Genomic DNA, 17,201 nt, shown 5'->3' with positions numbered 1-17,201 from the left:
AAGATACGATACAATACAATACAATACGATACGATACGATACGATACGATACGTTATGAAACGACAAGTAACAGCCATCCAAAATAGTGTAAGATAATAAAACTCTAATTATAAGAGTTATGTTATTAGATTGACCATTTTAGAAAGGCAATAATGAGTAGAATTACAGCGTGCTTCGACAGCCACAAAGAGACACAAGTTACAAAGCATGCATTTGCAATGAAAATTTGGAAATATAATACAAATGATATTTTGGAATTACAAGCAAATGTGAAAATTAACGAAGAACAAAAAAAGAAAAGAAAGCAAATTATTCAAGTATTTGAATTGTGATCTGTTTTAGTTCCAATTCAAATTCTTGATCCGCACGCCCAAAAGTAAGAAATAACAAGTTACAACTCTAAAATAACTTGAGGCAATGGCAAAGAAGCTAGAGAACGGTGCTTGGTGAAGCAAGCGTGCCAGGGCTCAGAAGAATAGAAGAGCACCATGCAAAAGAAGCAGGCGATAGAGGGAAATTAGCCAGCGGACTGCATGATCCAAAAATATTATCTGATGGATTTTGAGGCGTTCCATGTGATCTTTCTTGTGCTTCAATTGTTGACTCATTGTAGGCCGCACTAATTGATTCAGCTCGGTTGTTTGAGGAGGAAGAAGGGCGAAGGAACTCTCGCCATTCTGCAGCAATGCTGTTTCTTGGTAATGAAATTGGTGAGAGATCAAGTGGAGGAGGAGCCACATCCTTCAAACGCCTTGAATTGGAATTATTAGAACTAGAGTCGGAATCAGAGCTCGAATTATTGAAAACAGATTGAAACTCAGGTGCAGCAGTGAGCATTTGAACAACTTCCTTGAAATTAACAGGTTCCACTCGGTAGATTTTTGGAGGTGTTGGTGGCAACGGTGCAATTGGTTGTTTTATCATTGGTTTTAATGGGAGCCTACGAACTCCATGAAGTGAGGAATGGTATGAAGGTAATGCTTTGTTTATCTTTACTTCTTGTTGATATGGAATAGAATTAGAGGAAGAAGAAGAAGAAGAAATAGCTGCATATGAATAAGAATCCATTTTTATGTTCAAAACTATGTTGCAAGTTTGTCTTCATAGGAAACTTTACTAAGAATACATTTTGCGGCTATTGCTTTTGCTTATATATATAGAGAGAAGGTGACAAACCTGAGCAACTTGTTCTAAAATGATACCTTATAGATAAGAAGATTAAAATAATAAAAAGAAGGAAAAGAAGAAGAAGAAGTAGAAGGATGAGGGAGAGATAATCGAAGACAAGTTTGTCTTTAGCGTCGGCTAAATATGGCTGAATACGATGTAACATTACAACTTGCCATTGTCTGTCTGCTTGTACTGTTGTTATTTGACCTCTTATTATAAAATTGCCTCCATTATTGTTTTTTTCTTACACATATGACTTTGAATCGCTATGTGCTATCTTATAGTACTAAATCACAAAGTGTTGATTCAACATCTAAGTTTTTATATGTATTATTTTTTTCGCAATTATCTGGGATGTGTTTACTGGTGGTGTAAGCTGATTGCTTAGCCGCCAGGCCCTCGGGCCTCAACCTGATCTCTGCTCTCTCTGTCTTCTCTATCCCCAATGAATAAAGTTGCAGCCAAGTTTAACTGCTTTTCACGAATATATACATTATCGGTTACTTAAAAAAATAGTTATATATGACTGTTAAATATACTGTAATAGCCCAATATTTTCAAAGTGAATTTTTAATTTTTTTCTTTAAATATAATTACTAATTTTAACGAGATACATATCGAAGCAGTTATTGATTATATTAGTATAATATGTTGCAACACCTCAATATCTTTTTTTTAAGTAACTATATGTAACAACCTAGTCCACTAGTAATATTATTTGTTTTGGGCCTAGATCCGCACGGCTTTAAAACGCATCATTAGAGTCTAGGGTCTAAGTATTGGTTACTTATATACCCAGCATCTTTCCCGTATTTTGTCGATGCGGGATTTGCCTAGGGTGTCACATACACTCCCCCTCCCCTTCCTCTTAGGGACTCAGCGTCCTAGCTGAGGTTTTCCCCACCACCATTCAAGGTTGCACGCGGAGTGCCTCTGATACCATATGTAACACCCTAACCCACTAGTTATATTTTTTGCTTTGGGCCTAGGCCTGCACGACTTTAAAACGAGGCCCTACGGTCTAAGGCTTGTTTACTTATATGCTCACCATCTCTCTCGTGTTTTGTCGATGGGATTCACCTAGGGTATCACATATAAAGTGCTATAAGTGAGATGAAAATAAGGTAGATTACCTACAAGGACATGTTAAAATACAACTACAACAGCATACACGGTGTAATTTCACAAGTTGGGTCTGGTGAGGATAGTGTATACACCGGTGTTATTCCTAGCTATATTGTGAAATGCAGAGATTGTAATGTATTGATTAGTAAATCCGAATTTGCGCGGGGAAGTCCAACAATGGTGGAGTGAAGCGCTCAAAAAATCATAATCACAACAATTGTGAAATGCAGAGATTGTAATGTATTGATTAGTAAATCCGAATTTGCGCGGGGAAGTCCAACAATGGTGGAGTGAAGCGCTCCATGACAAAGTTGGATCCATACCCAAGGGTCGAACTCAAGACCTCCGGTTAAGGGTGTACACAAGTCGGGTTGGTTTGAAATTTTTAATTACCAAATCAAACCAAAGGTGTCGGGGTTTTAAATCTTTAAACCAAATCAAACCAACAAAGTTAGATTTTTTAATCTCGATTTTTCTCAAGTTTTTTGAATTTTTTTCATGGTTTCGAATTTTTTCTCATAGCAAAAAATATGTAACTTATGCTCCAAACTTGTGGACTATATAATGTATTTCATTAATCCTGGCAGGATACAACTATATAATGTATTTTTCAAAAAAATAACACAATAATATGAGATAAACCATAGCATTGTACTAAAATAGTAAATAACAAAGATAATAAAATCGCATAAAATAATTGTTGAAAAGAGTAGTAGTAGCAATACTCTTACATAGGATGTGGGAGTTGTACATGCCAGTTAAAGTTAGTTAAATTTAGATGTATGGTTAGTTGAATAGTTAAGATAATTAATTGTACTGAGCGAATAGGCGGTATAAATAAGGATAGACATACACATATATAATGAGTCTTTTATTTTCTCAATATCATAACGGAAAATTCCTCTCTTTCTTCTCCCTCTTCGTCTGCATCTTTCCTCCACGATCAATTCAGCTCAAATGCTCCCTTTCAATATGGTATCAGATCCATAGATTCATGGCATTTCCGAGCTGAATTGTTGCGAAATTGTTGAAGAATCAACTCTATTGTGTCGAAGATTTGAGAGAATTGAGGAATTAGTTCGTATTAGCCCTAGAATTTCATGATCGTTGTGACAGAGGTTGTCTTCCCCTAAAATCCACTAATATTTACAATCAGAGGCCTTTGTTCATTCCTACTTTTATATTGAGCTGAGTTTTGATTTCGAATTGTTGAGAAATTGAATGTGAAAATGCCACAATCTGGAGAAACTGAGAAGAACAATGGAGAGAGGTTCACAGATATTCATCCTATGCATCCTCTTTACATGCATCCATCGGATAGTCCAGGTAATGTTTTAATTCCATATCAATTAACGAGAATTGAGAACTATACAACATGGAGCAATTCTATGAAAGTTGCAGTATTGGCGAAGAACAAATTAAGGTTCATATATGAAACATGTTGTAAGGAACATTACAAAGGCGACTTAGAGCATGAGAGGAAACAGTGTAATACTTTCGTTTTGTCATGGATCACTAATTCAGTCTCAAAATAATTAGCAAATGGAATGATGTATTCAACTAATGCTACCATTGTTTGGATGGATCTTAAGGAACGATTTCACAAGAGAACTTGACTAGAATTTATCAATTGCTCCATGAAATGCACAATATGTTAGGGTACATTCCTCAGTATCAGAGTATTACTTAACATTGAAGAGTGTTTGGGATGAATATTGGTCCATGGTACCTTTGCCAAGTGACTGTGCAAAGCAAAAAGAGTATGCAGAATATATGGAGCAACATAGACTTGTACAGTTCCTAATGGGATTGAACAAGATATATGTCCAAGCTAGGAGTCAAGTGTTGCTAACTGTTCCTGTACCAACCCTCAATCAAGACTACAATATTATCATGCAGGATGACCGCCAAAGGATTCAATCCAACATGATATCGCAACTTACACCAACACTACAACAAATAAACTTGAATGATCCTATAACTCTAGCTGCCACACAAAACAACAGGTTCAAAAGAAACAATGGACAATAATGTGATTATTGTAATATGAAAGGACACATGAGAGAAAACTGCTACAAGTTGGTGGGATATCCACCAATCAAAAATTCAACAAAAGGAGAACCTATGATAGACCACAAAGCTCAGGAGATAACATAGGATATTCAGCTAATAATGTCAGTCATGTTGAAGAAACATAAGCAAATGGACCATCAAGGATTAGCAGCATGCTAATTTCACCTTAGAGCAATATAATCAACTTTTGAAGTTGATTAACCAAGAACTAGCAGTTGCAGAAGTCAAGGTTAACATGGTAGGTGTGAGCCCCTAATGTTGAGACGTGAGGGATGTCGGGCAGAACCAATGTCAAAGGATTGTACATTGCCCCTTGGCATGGGTTTATGTGGGTGTTGGTAAGCAATGTGAGGAGCTGGGAGTGTGCCTAAGTTAGTGCATGGACTTGGGTAGGTCATCTAGACAAGGCGTCTTGAGTGATGGCAATGCATCCTTGATTGTGGGCGACGACTATGGCAAATGAAGGCGTATGGCATTTGGCTAAGGCATGTGTGCGTATCAGTGGGTCGACAAAGTTGTGACAAGTATATTGTCATAAGCTAATGTGCGAGGCATGTTCCAAAGATAAGGCAAGGCAAGCTAAAGATAAAGTTTGGGCAAAGTTGTGGAACAAGTGTGCAAGTCATGTGACTGTGAAGAAGTGTGATATGCATGTGTTGTGGAAGTTTAGCCATGTGTAGTGCACATGTAGCAGTTGGCTAAAATGTTGAAGATGGGCTCATTTTGTGGGGAAATAATTTCAGATCGTGGCTAAGTGTTGTATGCTTGTTTTTAGGCTTGGCATATGCCAAGCACAGTGTTGTAACTACCCATTTGTAATTGCCCCTTGTAATCTCCCATAGGCAGCCCATTTATATGTGTGGTATTTTATTGGTTTAAGGAAAGTAAGCATATGTGAGCATTTCAACTGAGAGTCCTTTGTATATTCTGCTAGAATAAATAAAAGGTTGGGTTTTACCCGTACTTTTGTGTGTTGCTTACATTTTACAAGTCCGAAATAATTCTAAGTCCTAAACTATGTGAGAAAAAGTAAGGCTGAGTGGATTGAGAGTCAGGTTGCTGCCGTGCAGTGCCGTTTGCCAAAATTTGGCCTTGTAACAACTGGTATCAGAGCTTTGCTCGTGATTTGCGACCATGGATGGTGGATCTACTTTGGACTTGCGTGATCACGTGCAAACGTTAGAGGCGCTGATTGGTGTGACTGACGATCCTTTGGATTTGGATGATCTAATTACTGAGATCTATCATTTAAAGGATGTAATGAATAAGCTTTGAAACTATTCAACAAATGTGTAAGGTCACAAATGTTCAAGTTGAAGATCTGAAAAAGGAGAATGAAACTCTTAACCTGGAAATTACTGTTCTTCGAAGGGCTTTGGCTGCTCCTAGCCACTGCAGTGAAGAATGTTCTAAGGTAAAGATCCCAGAACTGAAGGCGTTTAGTGGAGCGCGTAGTGCAAAAGAATTGGAGAACGTTTTGTGGGATATGGAGCAATATTTTGTTGTTTCCAAGATTCCAAACGGGGAGAAAGTAACCATAACAAGCATGTACCTAACGGGAGATGCTAAATTATGGCGTAGAACTCGCATGGACGATGACGAAAGTGGGGGAAAACCCAAGATCGATACGTGGGAGAAACTCCGAAAAGAAATAAAGGACCAGTTTTTACCTAGCATTGCTTCTTGGCTTGCTAGGGATCGCTTGAAACGTATGCGGCAAACCGAAATAGTTCATGACTATATTAAGGAATTCACCTCCTTAATGTTGGATATCCAGAACATGTCGGAAGATGAAAAATTGCATAATTTTATTTATGGTATGCAAGCATGGGCATAGAACGAACTCAAGAGGCAGAATGTGGAGGATCTCCCGAGTGCGATTGCTGCAATAGATTCATTGGTGGATTACCGCAGTACCCGGAGTCTTTCTTAAGTTCCTTGTTGTTGGCCTAAGTGAAGGTTAGTTTTGAAGATTGATAAAGGAAGCTCAGGCATGAACCAGGTCCATCCCTCAGGTCCATCCCTTGTGTGCATAGACACAGGCAGAATCGAGTATGTGGGATGCACGTGAAGGAGATAAACTTAACTTGGTCGAATTAATATCTCCTAATAAAAAAAGGTTGCATAATTGATAAGGAGAAGGATTCCTTAATCAAAGAGAACACTATCCAAGATAAGGAAGGAGTTAGAGGTTGAGATCAACTAGAACTCTTCCACCAAGGAAGAGTAGCATTAGAACTCTAATTGTTTTCTACTGTACTAATTCTATAAATCGCAGGAAGTTCTCATTCTACATGTGATGCACAAAAGCAGAAGTTAAACGTGAATTGAGAACAAAATAGCAAGGTATTTTGCAAGCAGTTCGTGTGTGATTCAAGTGTGCGAACCTGAAGCTACATGAACCAGATAGAAGAACCAGTTCCAAGTGTTTGTCTTGTATTCTAGTTCAATTGTAGTAGGTATTTTCATATTGTACCTTTTAGCTTTATCTAGAGGCAATTTCAATAGGTACTCAGCGTATTCAAGTTAGAGTTAACTTGAATTTGTCATAGCAATTAGAGGCTGGTTGCCACAACCAGATTAGAGTTAATCCTAGGTTTACAAAAGTGTTTTGTAAATACAGTTTTTGGCTTAGTGATATAGTGGAGATTTTGGGAAAATCCTACTGGGAAGTAGGTCGTGGTTTATTCACCTTTTGAGCCAGGTATTTTTCACGTAAAAATCTTTGTGTTCTTTATTTTCTGTACTTATTATTCCGCAACAGTAGTAGTTGGAACACATAGAAGAACCAGGTCCTTTTATAATCTGTGCATGCAAAACATTGGACACCATACAAATCACCCCCTCTTGTGTGGTATTGAAGTTAAAATATCAATTGGTATCAGAGCAGGTTATCCTTGAAGAGGCTAACACCTTAGGAGAAGATCAAGATGAGTGCACCACCTGAAAACTGGGAAGAGCATTCCACTGCTAGGCCGCCACTCTTCAATGGCCAGTACTAATCATGTTGGAAAAACAGAATGAGAGACCACATCATTAGAGAAGACTATGAGCTATAGGACATTGTCACAGACAGTCCATTGGCTACCATTAAGATAAATGCCGAAGGAGACCATGTGCCAAAAACAAAAGCTGACTGCACTGTCGACGACTTGAGAAAATGAGAGAAGAATGCTAAAGCTAGAAAATTGCTTGTTTGTGGACTCGGTCCAGACGAGTACAGTAGAATTCAAAGTTGTACTACTGCTAAGGAAATTTAGGACACTTTGCAAGTGGCTCGTGAAGGAACACCTCAAGTGAAGAGGTCCAGAGGAACACTACTATATTCTCAATATAAAAATTTCACCATGAAGGAAGAGGAAACCATCTAAGACATGTATACAAGGTTCACCACACTGACAAATGAACTTAAGTCTCTTGGAAGCATTATTTCTGAAAAAGACAGAGTTGAGAAGATTTTGATAAGAGTTCTGCCAGTTACTTGGGAGAGCAAAATAACTGCCATTCAGGAATCAAATAACATTGCCACTCTTAGGTTGGATGAGCTAATTGGAAATCTCACTGTTTATGAACTTATAAGGCAAACCATGAAGATGGATGTACCCAAGAAGGAAAAGAGCTTGGCATTTAGAATCACTGAAGGTTCTGATCTAGAAGATGATGAAATGGTTATGATCACAAATGACTTCAAGAAGTACCTAATGAAATGAAAGAGTTCTTTAAGAAGTGGAGGCTACAACAAACCAAGGGTTCCTGAAATATAGACCAATGACGGATGCTATAAGTGTGGGAAGACTGATCACCACATCAAAAACTGCCCTCAATGGGAAATAGATTGGAGGAAGGAAAGAGTTGAACGAAGAAACAGAAAGAAAGAACATGTTTATCCCAAGAAGAACAAAGGATCAACAAAGGCTATGGTTACTGCTTGGGGAGAAAGCTCAGATAATGAAGATAGAGATAAACAAGCACATATGGCCATTGGAGAATCTAATGCGGAATCTGAGGTAAGTATAATTCATCTCAAAGACAAGATTAAATTTTTGTCTAAAGATAGGCTATCTGAATTACTTCTAGATTTCATTGATGAATCTAAGGATATAAACAATGAAAATGAACAACTATCTAAGGAATGCTGCATTAAAGAACTAGTGAGACTATAAGTGAAAATGCTACATTAAAGAACCAGGTTCATGCATTTGAATCAAATGTCCTAGAACTTAGATCTAAAAACCTAAAACTGAAATTAGGAACAAGTAAGAAGACAATTGATTACACACAACTCACTCTAGAAGAAAATGTAGGTAAACTAAAAGATGAGTTGTATAAGAAGGATGAGCAGGTTAGAATTTTGAAGGAGGATCTGGGCAAAGTCAAGCATGAACTAGACAGAACATGTAAATGGAACAGGTCCTCCAATGCACTTTCATGGCTACAAGAACATCATTGTAGCAATAGAAGAAGACTTGTCTTTGGGAATCGGCCACCTAAATGGAATCCAAAAAGCAAGTACCTTACACTTCCTGAGAATAAGATTTGTACTCACTGTGGTAAAACAGGTCACTATAAAAGTGAATGCAATGCAAAAGATAAGGCAAGTCAAAAGAATAAAGAATTTGTTCAAGGGAAAAATAGGCTACCACGTTGGGCTAAAAAGAATTTAATTCATCCTTTTGCTTATAGAAAGGGACCCAAACTAGTTTGGGTTCCTAAGACTAACCCCTGATTTCCTTTTGCAGGTCCAAGTGAAGGGGAGCAGCCAAATATGGTACATGGATAGTGGCTTCTCAAAGCACATGACTGGATGCAAGAACCAATTCCTTTCACTTGAGGACCTCAAAGGAGGTAATATCTTCTTTGAAAATGGGAAGAAATGTGAGATCAATAGGGTTGGTAAGGTAGGTAAGACTGACTCTCACTCGATTGAGAATGTCTATTTGATAGATGGCCTAAATACAGTCTAATTAGTGTATCACAAATGTGTGGTAGAGGTAACTTGGTAGCATTCACCTCTACTAAATTCTTTGTGATTAATCTTACCACTGACAAGATTGTTTTGCAGGGAAAAAGAGTGAACAATATATATATTGTAGATCTGTCCACATTTTCAGAAAATGAACTCACTTGCTTAAGTGTGTTGGACAATGATCCCCTCTTTTGGCACAAGAGAGTTGGACATGTAAGTCTGAGTCAACTCAACAAATTAGTCTCCAAGGACCTGGTGATAGGGCTGCCTAACATCACGTTCAAGGAAGACAAAGTTTGTGAGGCTTGTGCAAGGGGGGAAGCAGGTAAGATCCTCTTTTAAATGCAAGAAAGTGGTAAGTACCACCAGAATAATGGAACTGGTCCATATGGATCTCTGTGGTCCAATGAGAACATTAAGAAGATGTGGTAAAAGATATGTGATGGTGCTTGTTGATGATTACTCTAGGTTTACTTGGACATTGTCTTTAACATCTAAAGATGAAGCATTTGACATGTTCACTTCTTTTGTTAGAAAAACTCAAAAGCAACTAGGTAATCAACTTGCATCAATTAGGTCCGATCATGGAACTGAATTTGAAAATGCTAAATTTGCTGAATTTTGTGATGAGCATGGCATAGATCATAATTTTTCTGCTCTTAGGACTCCACGGAAAAATGGAGTAGTTGAAGGAAAGAATAGGACACTTGAAGATATGGCTAGGACTATGCTTCTTTCTAGTAAACTACCCCATAGCTTCTGGGAAGAAGCTATAAATACTGCATGCTATATCATAAATAGGTGCATGATAAGACCTCTAGTAGAGAAGACTCCCTATGAGTTACTTAAAGGGAGAAAACCAAATATATTCCATCTTAGGGCATTTGGATGCAAGTGCTTTGTGCACAATAATGGTAAAGACTCCCTAGGCAAGTTTGATCCTAGAAGTGATGAGGGAGTATTCTTGGGATATTCTTCACATAGTAAAGCATATAAGGTATATAACAAAAGAATTATATGTGTTTAAGAAAGAGTTCATGTTGTTTTTGATGAAACTAACATTCTTTCTAAGAGACAAGAACATGATGATGAAGCAATTGGGCTGGTAAGAAACTTAAATGAAACCATAGCCCAGACTGAAGCTGCACTGGAAGAAGGAACAAGTGATGGAATAGATACTTCTACCCAGGGCAACTTGACATGGGGAATAGAAAAAAGAGGAAATGATTCTCAAACCTCAAGGGAACCTGTCCATAAACTTGTTCCACAACAACAAAACACTGAAGGAACATCAAGGGGAAACCAATTGGTTGTGAAACCTTACAAGTATCAAAGTTCTCATCCCATTGAGAACATAATTACTGATCCAACCTCTGGAATCAAAACCAGATATTCATTAAAGAATATTTGTGCTTTTGATGTTTTTTTAACTCTTATTGAACCTTAAAATGTTGCTGAGGCTTTGCAAGATGCAAACTGGGTAAATGCAATGCAAGATGAACTCAACCAATTTGAAAGGAGTCAAGTTTGGCATCTGATACCAAGACCCTTGGATAGATCAGTAATTGGCACAAAATGGGTCTTCAGAAACAAACTTGATGAAGATGGAACAGTTACAAGATACAAGGCAAGATTGGTGGTTCAAGGATATAGCCAAGAGGAGGGTATAAACTACAATGAAACCTTTGCTCCAGTTGTAAGGTTGGAAGCAATAAGACTCCTTATAGCCTTTGCTGCTTACATGGAATTCACCCTCCACCAGATGGATGTCAAGAGTGCCTTCCTTAATGGCTATCTAAAAGAAGAAATGTTTGTCAGGTAACCTCCAGGGTTTGAAAGCAAGGAGAGTCCTGATCATGTGTACAAACTTGACAAAGCACTTTATGGGCTCAAGCAGGTGCCAAGAGCATGGTATGAAAGATTATCAAAGTTTTTGCTTGATCATGACTACAAGAGAGGTAAAATTGACAATACTTTGTTCTTGAAAGAAAAAGGTATAAATCTCTTGAAAGTTCAGATATACATTGATGATATAATCTTTGGAGCAACTACTAATAAATTATGTTAAATAGTTGCTTAAAAGATTTAAAATGAAAGATTCCAAAGAAATTGACACTCATATTGCAACAACTACAAAGTTGGATATAGATGAACCTAGTTTATCTGTCGATCAGAAGTTGTATAGGGGAATGATTGGCTCATTATTGTATCTCACTGCTAGTAGACCTGACATTGTTTTTAGTGTAGGCCTTTGTGCAAGATTTCAGGCCAACCCAAAGGAGTCTTACTTGACTGCTGTCAAGAGAATTTTGAGATATCTAAAAGCACCACTGATCTTTGTCTTTGGTATCCAAAAGGTAGTAATTTCAATTTTGTGGGATATGCTGATGCTGATTATGCAGGTTTTCTTGTGGATAGAAAGAGCACCTCAGGTATGGCACACTTTCTTGGCTCATGTCTTATGTCTTGGGCTACCAAAAAGCAAAATTCAGTGGCTTTATCTACTGCTGAAGCTAAGTATATTGCTGCTGCTTCATGTTGTGCTCAATTGTTGTGGATCAAACAACAATTAATATACTTTGGAATTGATGTCGGTTGTATCCCCATTTTTTTTAATAACACTAGTGCTATTAGTATGACCAAAAGCCTGGTTTATTATAAGAGAACTAAGCACATAGATGTTAGGCATCACTTTTTGAGGGATAACTATGAAAAGGGTTTGATAACTGTGAAATTTTGTGCTACTGACAAGAAAATAGCTGACATCTTCACAAAATCCCTAAGTAGAGATCACTTTGAAAGGAACGAGTTAGAATTAGGGATGATTAAGATCATCTAAAAGGGCCAGTTCAAAGTACAAAACGAAAAACAAAATTGGTTAGAAAATCTAAAAATTGTGTACATAATTAGATTAATTTTTGCTCAGTCTCATACTTTCAATAGTCTACTCTTGTGCCATGTGTTAAAATGACTCATTAATATCTTATGATATTTTCTCTATTTTGGCAAATTTAGACTTACACAAGAGTATTCTCACTGAAGAACCTGGTTCATCAAGATAATACGGTATGTTTTCTACACTCTGCATAATTTGAAATAATAATATTTGGATCATGAGCAGAGTCCTACTTAATTCCAAACTCCTTTTGGACTTATCCATTACAAGTGAACCAGTTCTGTTCAAAAGAGTCCTAACCGAATTGAAGTACCTAGATTCTAGGGATACACTCCAAAGTCTTTTCAAAACTGAAATTCAGAAAAAGAGAGCAAGGGTGTTCGAAGTGCTGTGAGGGAAAAGGGTAAAAGAGTGGTTGATTCTTCACCCACTCCTATGAGTTTAACCAAAAACACAGGTGCAATGGTTGTTTGGCATGAAAAATATGTTGGAGTAGAGAAGAGTGTAAAGAAAACAGGGGGAAGTGGGTCTGGCAAACCCGTTGAAGGGCTGGTTCAACTTGGAAAAATATAGATGAACCTATTTCATCAAGATAGGAAACCCTCGTAGACCTACTTAAAAAAGTGACTGAAAGTTATAATCCAAAGAAGAAGGGGAGGTTGGTACAAACAAGGATCATTTTTGGGAAAATACGCTGCCTGCTTGTCACTATGAAGTCCATGTCACTCATAAAAAACTTGGTTCATCTAAGAAGGTACCAGTGAATAGCAAGGTGCGAGCCTTGGTGCGAGAAAGTGGAGCTAAGAATGCTGAGATTGAGAGGCTGAAGAAAAGGTTGGCAGAGGTAGAGACTAAGAGAGATGCTCTCAGAACTGAGCTGGCAAGAGAAAATGAGAAGAATGATGGCATTCTTCAAGATATGCTGAAACTTCTTCAAGCGAAAAACCAAGCACATAGTTTTTCCCAGCCTTAAGCCTCCTAGCCTAGTATAGATTAACCAGTGACCCAGTTTGGGATTTTGTTGGTTTTTCTCATCTTTCCAGCATGTTTATTTCTTTTTATGCTTTGTGGAAGAATCGTATCAATCATCAATGAAATTCACTGTCTTTTGCTCTAACTGTTTGTTTATATTTCTTTGATGGTTAAAATTCTAAGTTTGATCTATGATGATTAATCCATGATTGCATTTGAAGTATCTCCAGTGGCCATGAGTAAGTTTTAAAATCTGGTTATCTCATATTTTTATGCAATTTTTCGATGATGCCAAAATAGGGAAAAAGGTTGTGCTTTACACTTTAAACAGTGATATTTATAACCTGATGAACCTGGTCCTTGATGATAAGTGATAAAAAGGAAAAATGTTTCTAACAATGTGTTGATGTTGAGCTAAGTTGAAACAAGGCCTAAGCTTATGAAAAGCACCGAGTTTGTCATCATCAAAAAGGGGGAATTTGTTGGCCTAAGTGAAGGTTAGTTTTGAAGATTGACAATTGAAGCTCAGGCATGAACCAGGTCCATCCCTTGTGTGCATAGACACGGGCAGAATCGAGTATGTGGGATGCACGTGAAGGAGATAAGCTTAACTTGATCGAATTAATATCTCCTGATCGAAAAATTTTGCATAATTGATAAGGAGAAGGACTCCTTAATCAAAGAGAACACTATCCAAGATAAGGGAGGAGTTAGAGGTTGAGATCAACTAGAACTCTTCCACCAAGGAAGAGTAGCATTAGAACTCTAGTTATTTTCTACTCTACTAATTCTATAAATCGCAGGAAGTTCTCATTCTATAGGTGACGCACAAAAGCAGAAGTTAAACGTGAATTGAGAGCAAAATAGCAAGGCATTTTGCAAGCGGTTCGTGTGTAATTCAAGTGCGCGAACCTGAAGCTACATGAACTAGATAGAAGAACCAGTTCCAAGTGTCTGTCTTGTATTCTAGTTCAATTGTAGTAGGTTTTTTCGTATTGTACCTTTCAGCTTTATCTAGAGGCAATTGTAATAGGTACTTAGAGTATTCAAGTTAGAGTTAACTTGAAGTTGTCGCAGCAGTTAGAGGCTGGTTGCCACAACGGGATTAGAGTTAATCCTAGGTTTACAAAAGTATTTTGTAAATGCAGTTTTTGGATCAGTGATTTAGTGGGGAGTTTAGGTACATCCTATTGAGAAGTAGATCGTGGTTTTTTCACCTTTTCACCTTTACAAGTGTCCGTAGTTATTATTCCGCAACAGTAGTAGTTAGAACACATAGAAGAACCACGAACTTCTATAATCTGTGTACGCAAAAAATTGAACACCACACAAATCACCCCTTCTCTTGTGTGGTATTGAAGTTAAAACATGACTTCTTCTTCAAAGCCTAAGAAAAAGGTGGACAAGAAAGGGGAATGGAGGAAGGAAGTTCAAAAAGAAATTGTGGAAAAGGGCAAGGCTACTGTTGACGGATCTGCTAGAAATAAACGCAATGCCAACAAAAAAGGTGATGATTGCTGGACATGCGGCGGACCTCACTTAGCAAAAAATTGCCCAAATCAGGAACGAGTTAATGCTTTGCTTGCTACAAAAAATAATCGGGAAGGAGAAGGTAAAGAAGTTGCTGCTTTGGTAAATCCTTTGTAATTGCTGAATGTCATCTCGTTGCTTAATGATACAAGCGCCGAGATCAACCCTCATTCTTTACTGATGCACATTGACATTAAAATTGGAGAGAAGAGTGTGATAACAATGGTGGATACTAGAGCTACTCACACCTTTGTCTCAGCAAAGTTGGTGCATAAGTATGGGTTGAATGTGATAAAGTGTCCCTCCTACATGAAGACTATGAATGCTAAAGCCCAAGCCATTGTGGGTATGGCTTACAATGTTCCTATGTCTGTTGGGAACTGGAAGGGAAAAGTTAACTTGGTGGTGATTCCACTAGAGGACTTTGAGGTGATCCTTAGAATCGACTTTATGAGGAAAACATTCTTTGTTCTAGTGCCTCACTTGGATAGAGTGATGATTATTCATGAAATGACTCCAAGTTTTGTGAAAGCTATTCATCCTTATGGGAAAGAAGAAACTCAATTGAAGGCTTCATTAGTTTCTGCCATGATGGTCGAAAAGGGTTTAAAAAGAGGTGATGATACTTTCCTTGATGCTATGGTTGAGGTAAAGCCTGATATGAAGGTTCAAGTGCCGGACTGTGTCGCTCCAATATTGAGTGACTTTGCTGATGTGATGCCACTTGAATTGCCTAAGAACTTACCACCACAGAGGATTATTAATCACAAGATAGAGTTGTTGTCGGGTTTAATGCCTCCTACTCAACCTCCTTATCAGATGACGCCAAAAGAGTTGGTTGAATTGCGGAAAATATTGAATGCGTTGCTCGATGCGGGACTATTCAGCCATCAAAAGCTCCATTTGGTGCACCTGTTTTATTTCAAAAGAATCAAGACGGGACCCTTAGAATGTGTGTTGATTATCGGGTGTTGAACAAAGTGACTGTGAAAAATAATATCCAGTTCCGTTTGTGCAAGACTTGATGGATAGATTGAGCAAGGCTTGTTAGTTCACGAAGCTTGATTTAAGTTCTGGTTATTGGCAGGTACTAATAGCTGAAGGTGATGAGTCTAAAACTACATGTGTTACGAGGTATGGCTTATATGAATTTCTTGTTATGCCGTTCGGGTTGACAAATGCCCCTGCTACCTTTTGCAACCTGATGAATGATGTGTTGTATGAATACTTGGATGATTTTTTCGTTGTCTATTTAGACGACATTGTCATATATAGTCGGACCTTGGATGAACATATCTCACAATTAACTAAGGTGTTGTCTCATTTGAGGGAGTACTAGCATTATGTGAAAATGAAAAAGTGTAAGTTTGCTAGAGAGGAGATCAAATTTCTTGGGCACTTGGTGAGCCAGAATCAAGTGCGAATGTATACGAAAAAGCTGCAGGTCATTGTGGAGTGGCAGGTGCCTAATTCTGTGATAGAGTTGGGATCTTTCCTTGGGTTAGCAAACTATTATCGGAAATTCATTGCTGGCTATTTAAATAAAGCTTCTCCTTTGAATAATTTGTTGAAGAAGAATGCTATGTGGACTGGTCTGCAAAATGCAGTGGTGCATTTGACATGCTGAAAGAAGCTATTGCCTCAGAACCTATCTTGCGGCTTCCAGATTTTGAACTACCCTTTGTAGTTCATACTGATGCTTCCGAGAAGGCTGTTGAAGGTGAGTTGGTACAAGAAGGCCAGCCAGTGGCGTTTGGAAGCAAAATATTGAATGAAACAAAGCAAAGATTTTCGACTCATGAGAAAGAAATGGTTGATGCGATCCATTGCTTGCAGATTTGGCGAGTGTATTTGCTGGGAACTAAATTCGTTGTGAGGACGGAGAATGTGGCTAATATATTTTTCAAGACACAAAAAAAGCAAAGTCCGAAGTAGACACGTTAGCAAGAATTCTTGGCAGAATATGATTTTATTTGGGAGCACAAGTCGGGAAGACACAACCAAGTTGCTGACACATTGAGTCGAAAAGGGTATTTACTGTTGTTTATTCCATTACTCAACTTGAATCAGATTTTCTTGATAAAATCAAGTCGTGTGTTGCTAATGATCCATTGTACATCAAGATAATGAATCATGTGAGGGAAGGGACAGTAAGGCGATACTGGATCGAGGACGATCTCCTCTATTTCAAATGGGGGAGAATCGTAGTGCCACTTGGTGATGGGTTGCATCGTGAACTGTTGAAAGAGACGCATGATACTCTATGGATTGGTCATCCAAGAATTGAAAGGATGATGGTACTGTTGTCCCGATACTACTTTTGGCCCAAAATGGAGCATGATGTGGAAGCTTATAACTGAGCGGAAGAAGGAGGTGGGTTTGATACAAGCTTTTCCTATTCCAGAATAAACATAGCAATCTATTTCAATGGATTTTATCAGCGGGTTCCCTAAGGAAATTGGGTTGTC

At 38.0% G+C, this 17,201-nt stretch overlaps 2 protein-coding genes across 2 annotated transcripts; one reads left to right on the top strand and one right to left on the bottom strand.

Annotated features, from left to right (window-relative positions):
* Positions 1 to 430: 430 nt before the first annotated feature.
* Positions 431 to 1,069, bottom strand: LOC138896305 (uncharacterized). The gene has a single exon (XM_070181104.1). It carries the CDS (start codon positions 1,067 to 1,069, stop codon positions 431 to 433), a length of 639 nt encoding a protein of 212 aa, XP_070037205.1.
* A 4,588-nt stretch (positions 1,070 to 5,657) lies between these two features.
* Positions 5,658 to 6,206, top strand: LOC138896304 (uncharacterized). The gene has a single exon (XM_070181103.1). The coding sequence runs from the start codon at positions 5,658 to 5,660 to the stop codon at positions 6,204 to 6,206; it is 549 nt and encodes a 182-aa protein (XP_070037204.1).
* The last annotated feature ends 10,995 nt before the right edge of the window (positions 6,207 to 17,201 follow it).

Source organism: Nicotiana tomentosiformis, chromosome 7 (genome assembly GCF_000390325.3).
Source record: "Nicotiana tomentosiformis chromosome 7, ASM39032v3, whole genome shotgun sequence".
Taxonomy (NCBI): Eukaryota; Viridiplantae; Streptophyta; class Magnoliopsida; order Solanales; family Solanaceae; genus Nicotiana; species Nicotiana tomentosiformis.
The sequence above is the reverse complement of the archived record's forward strand: the minus strand, read 5'-3'. Positions and strand labels throughout refer to the sequence as shown.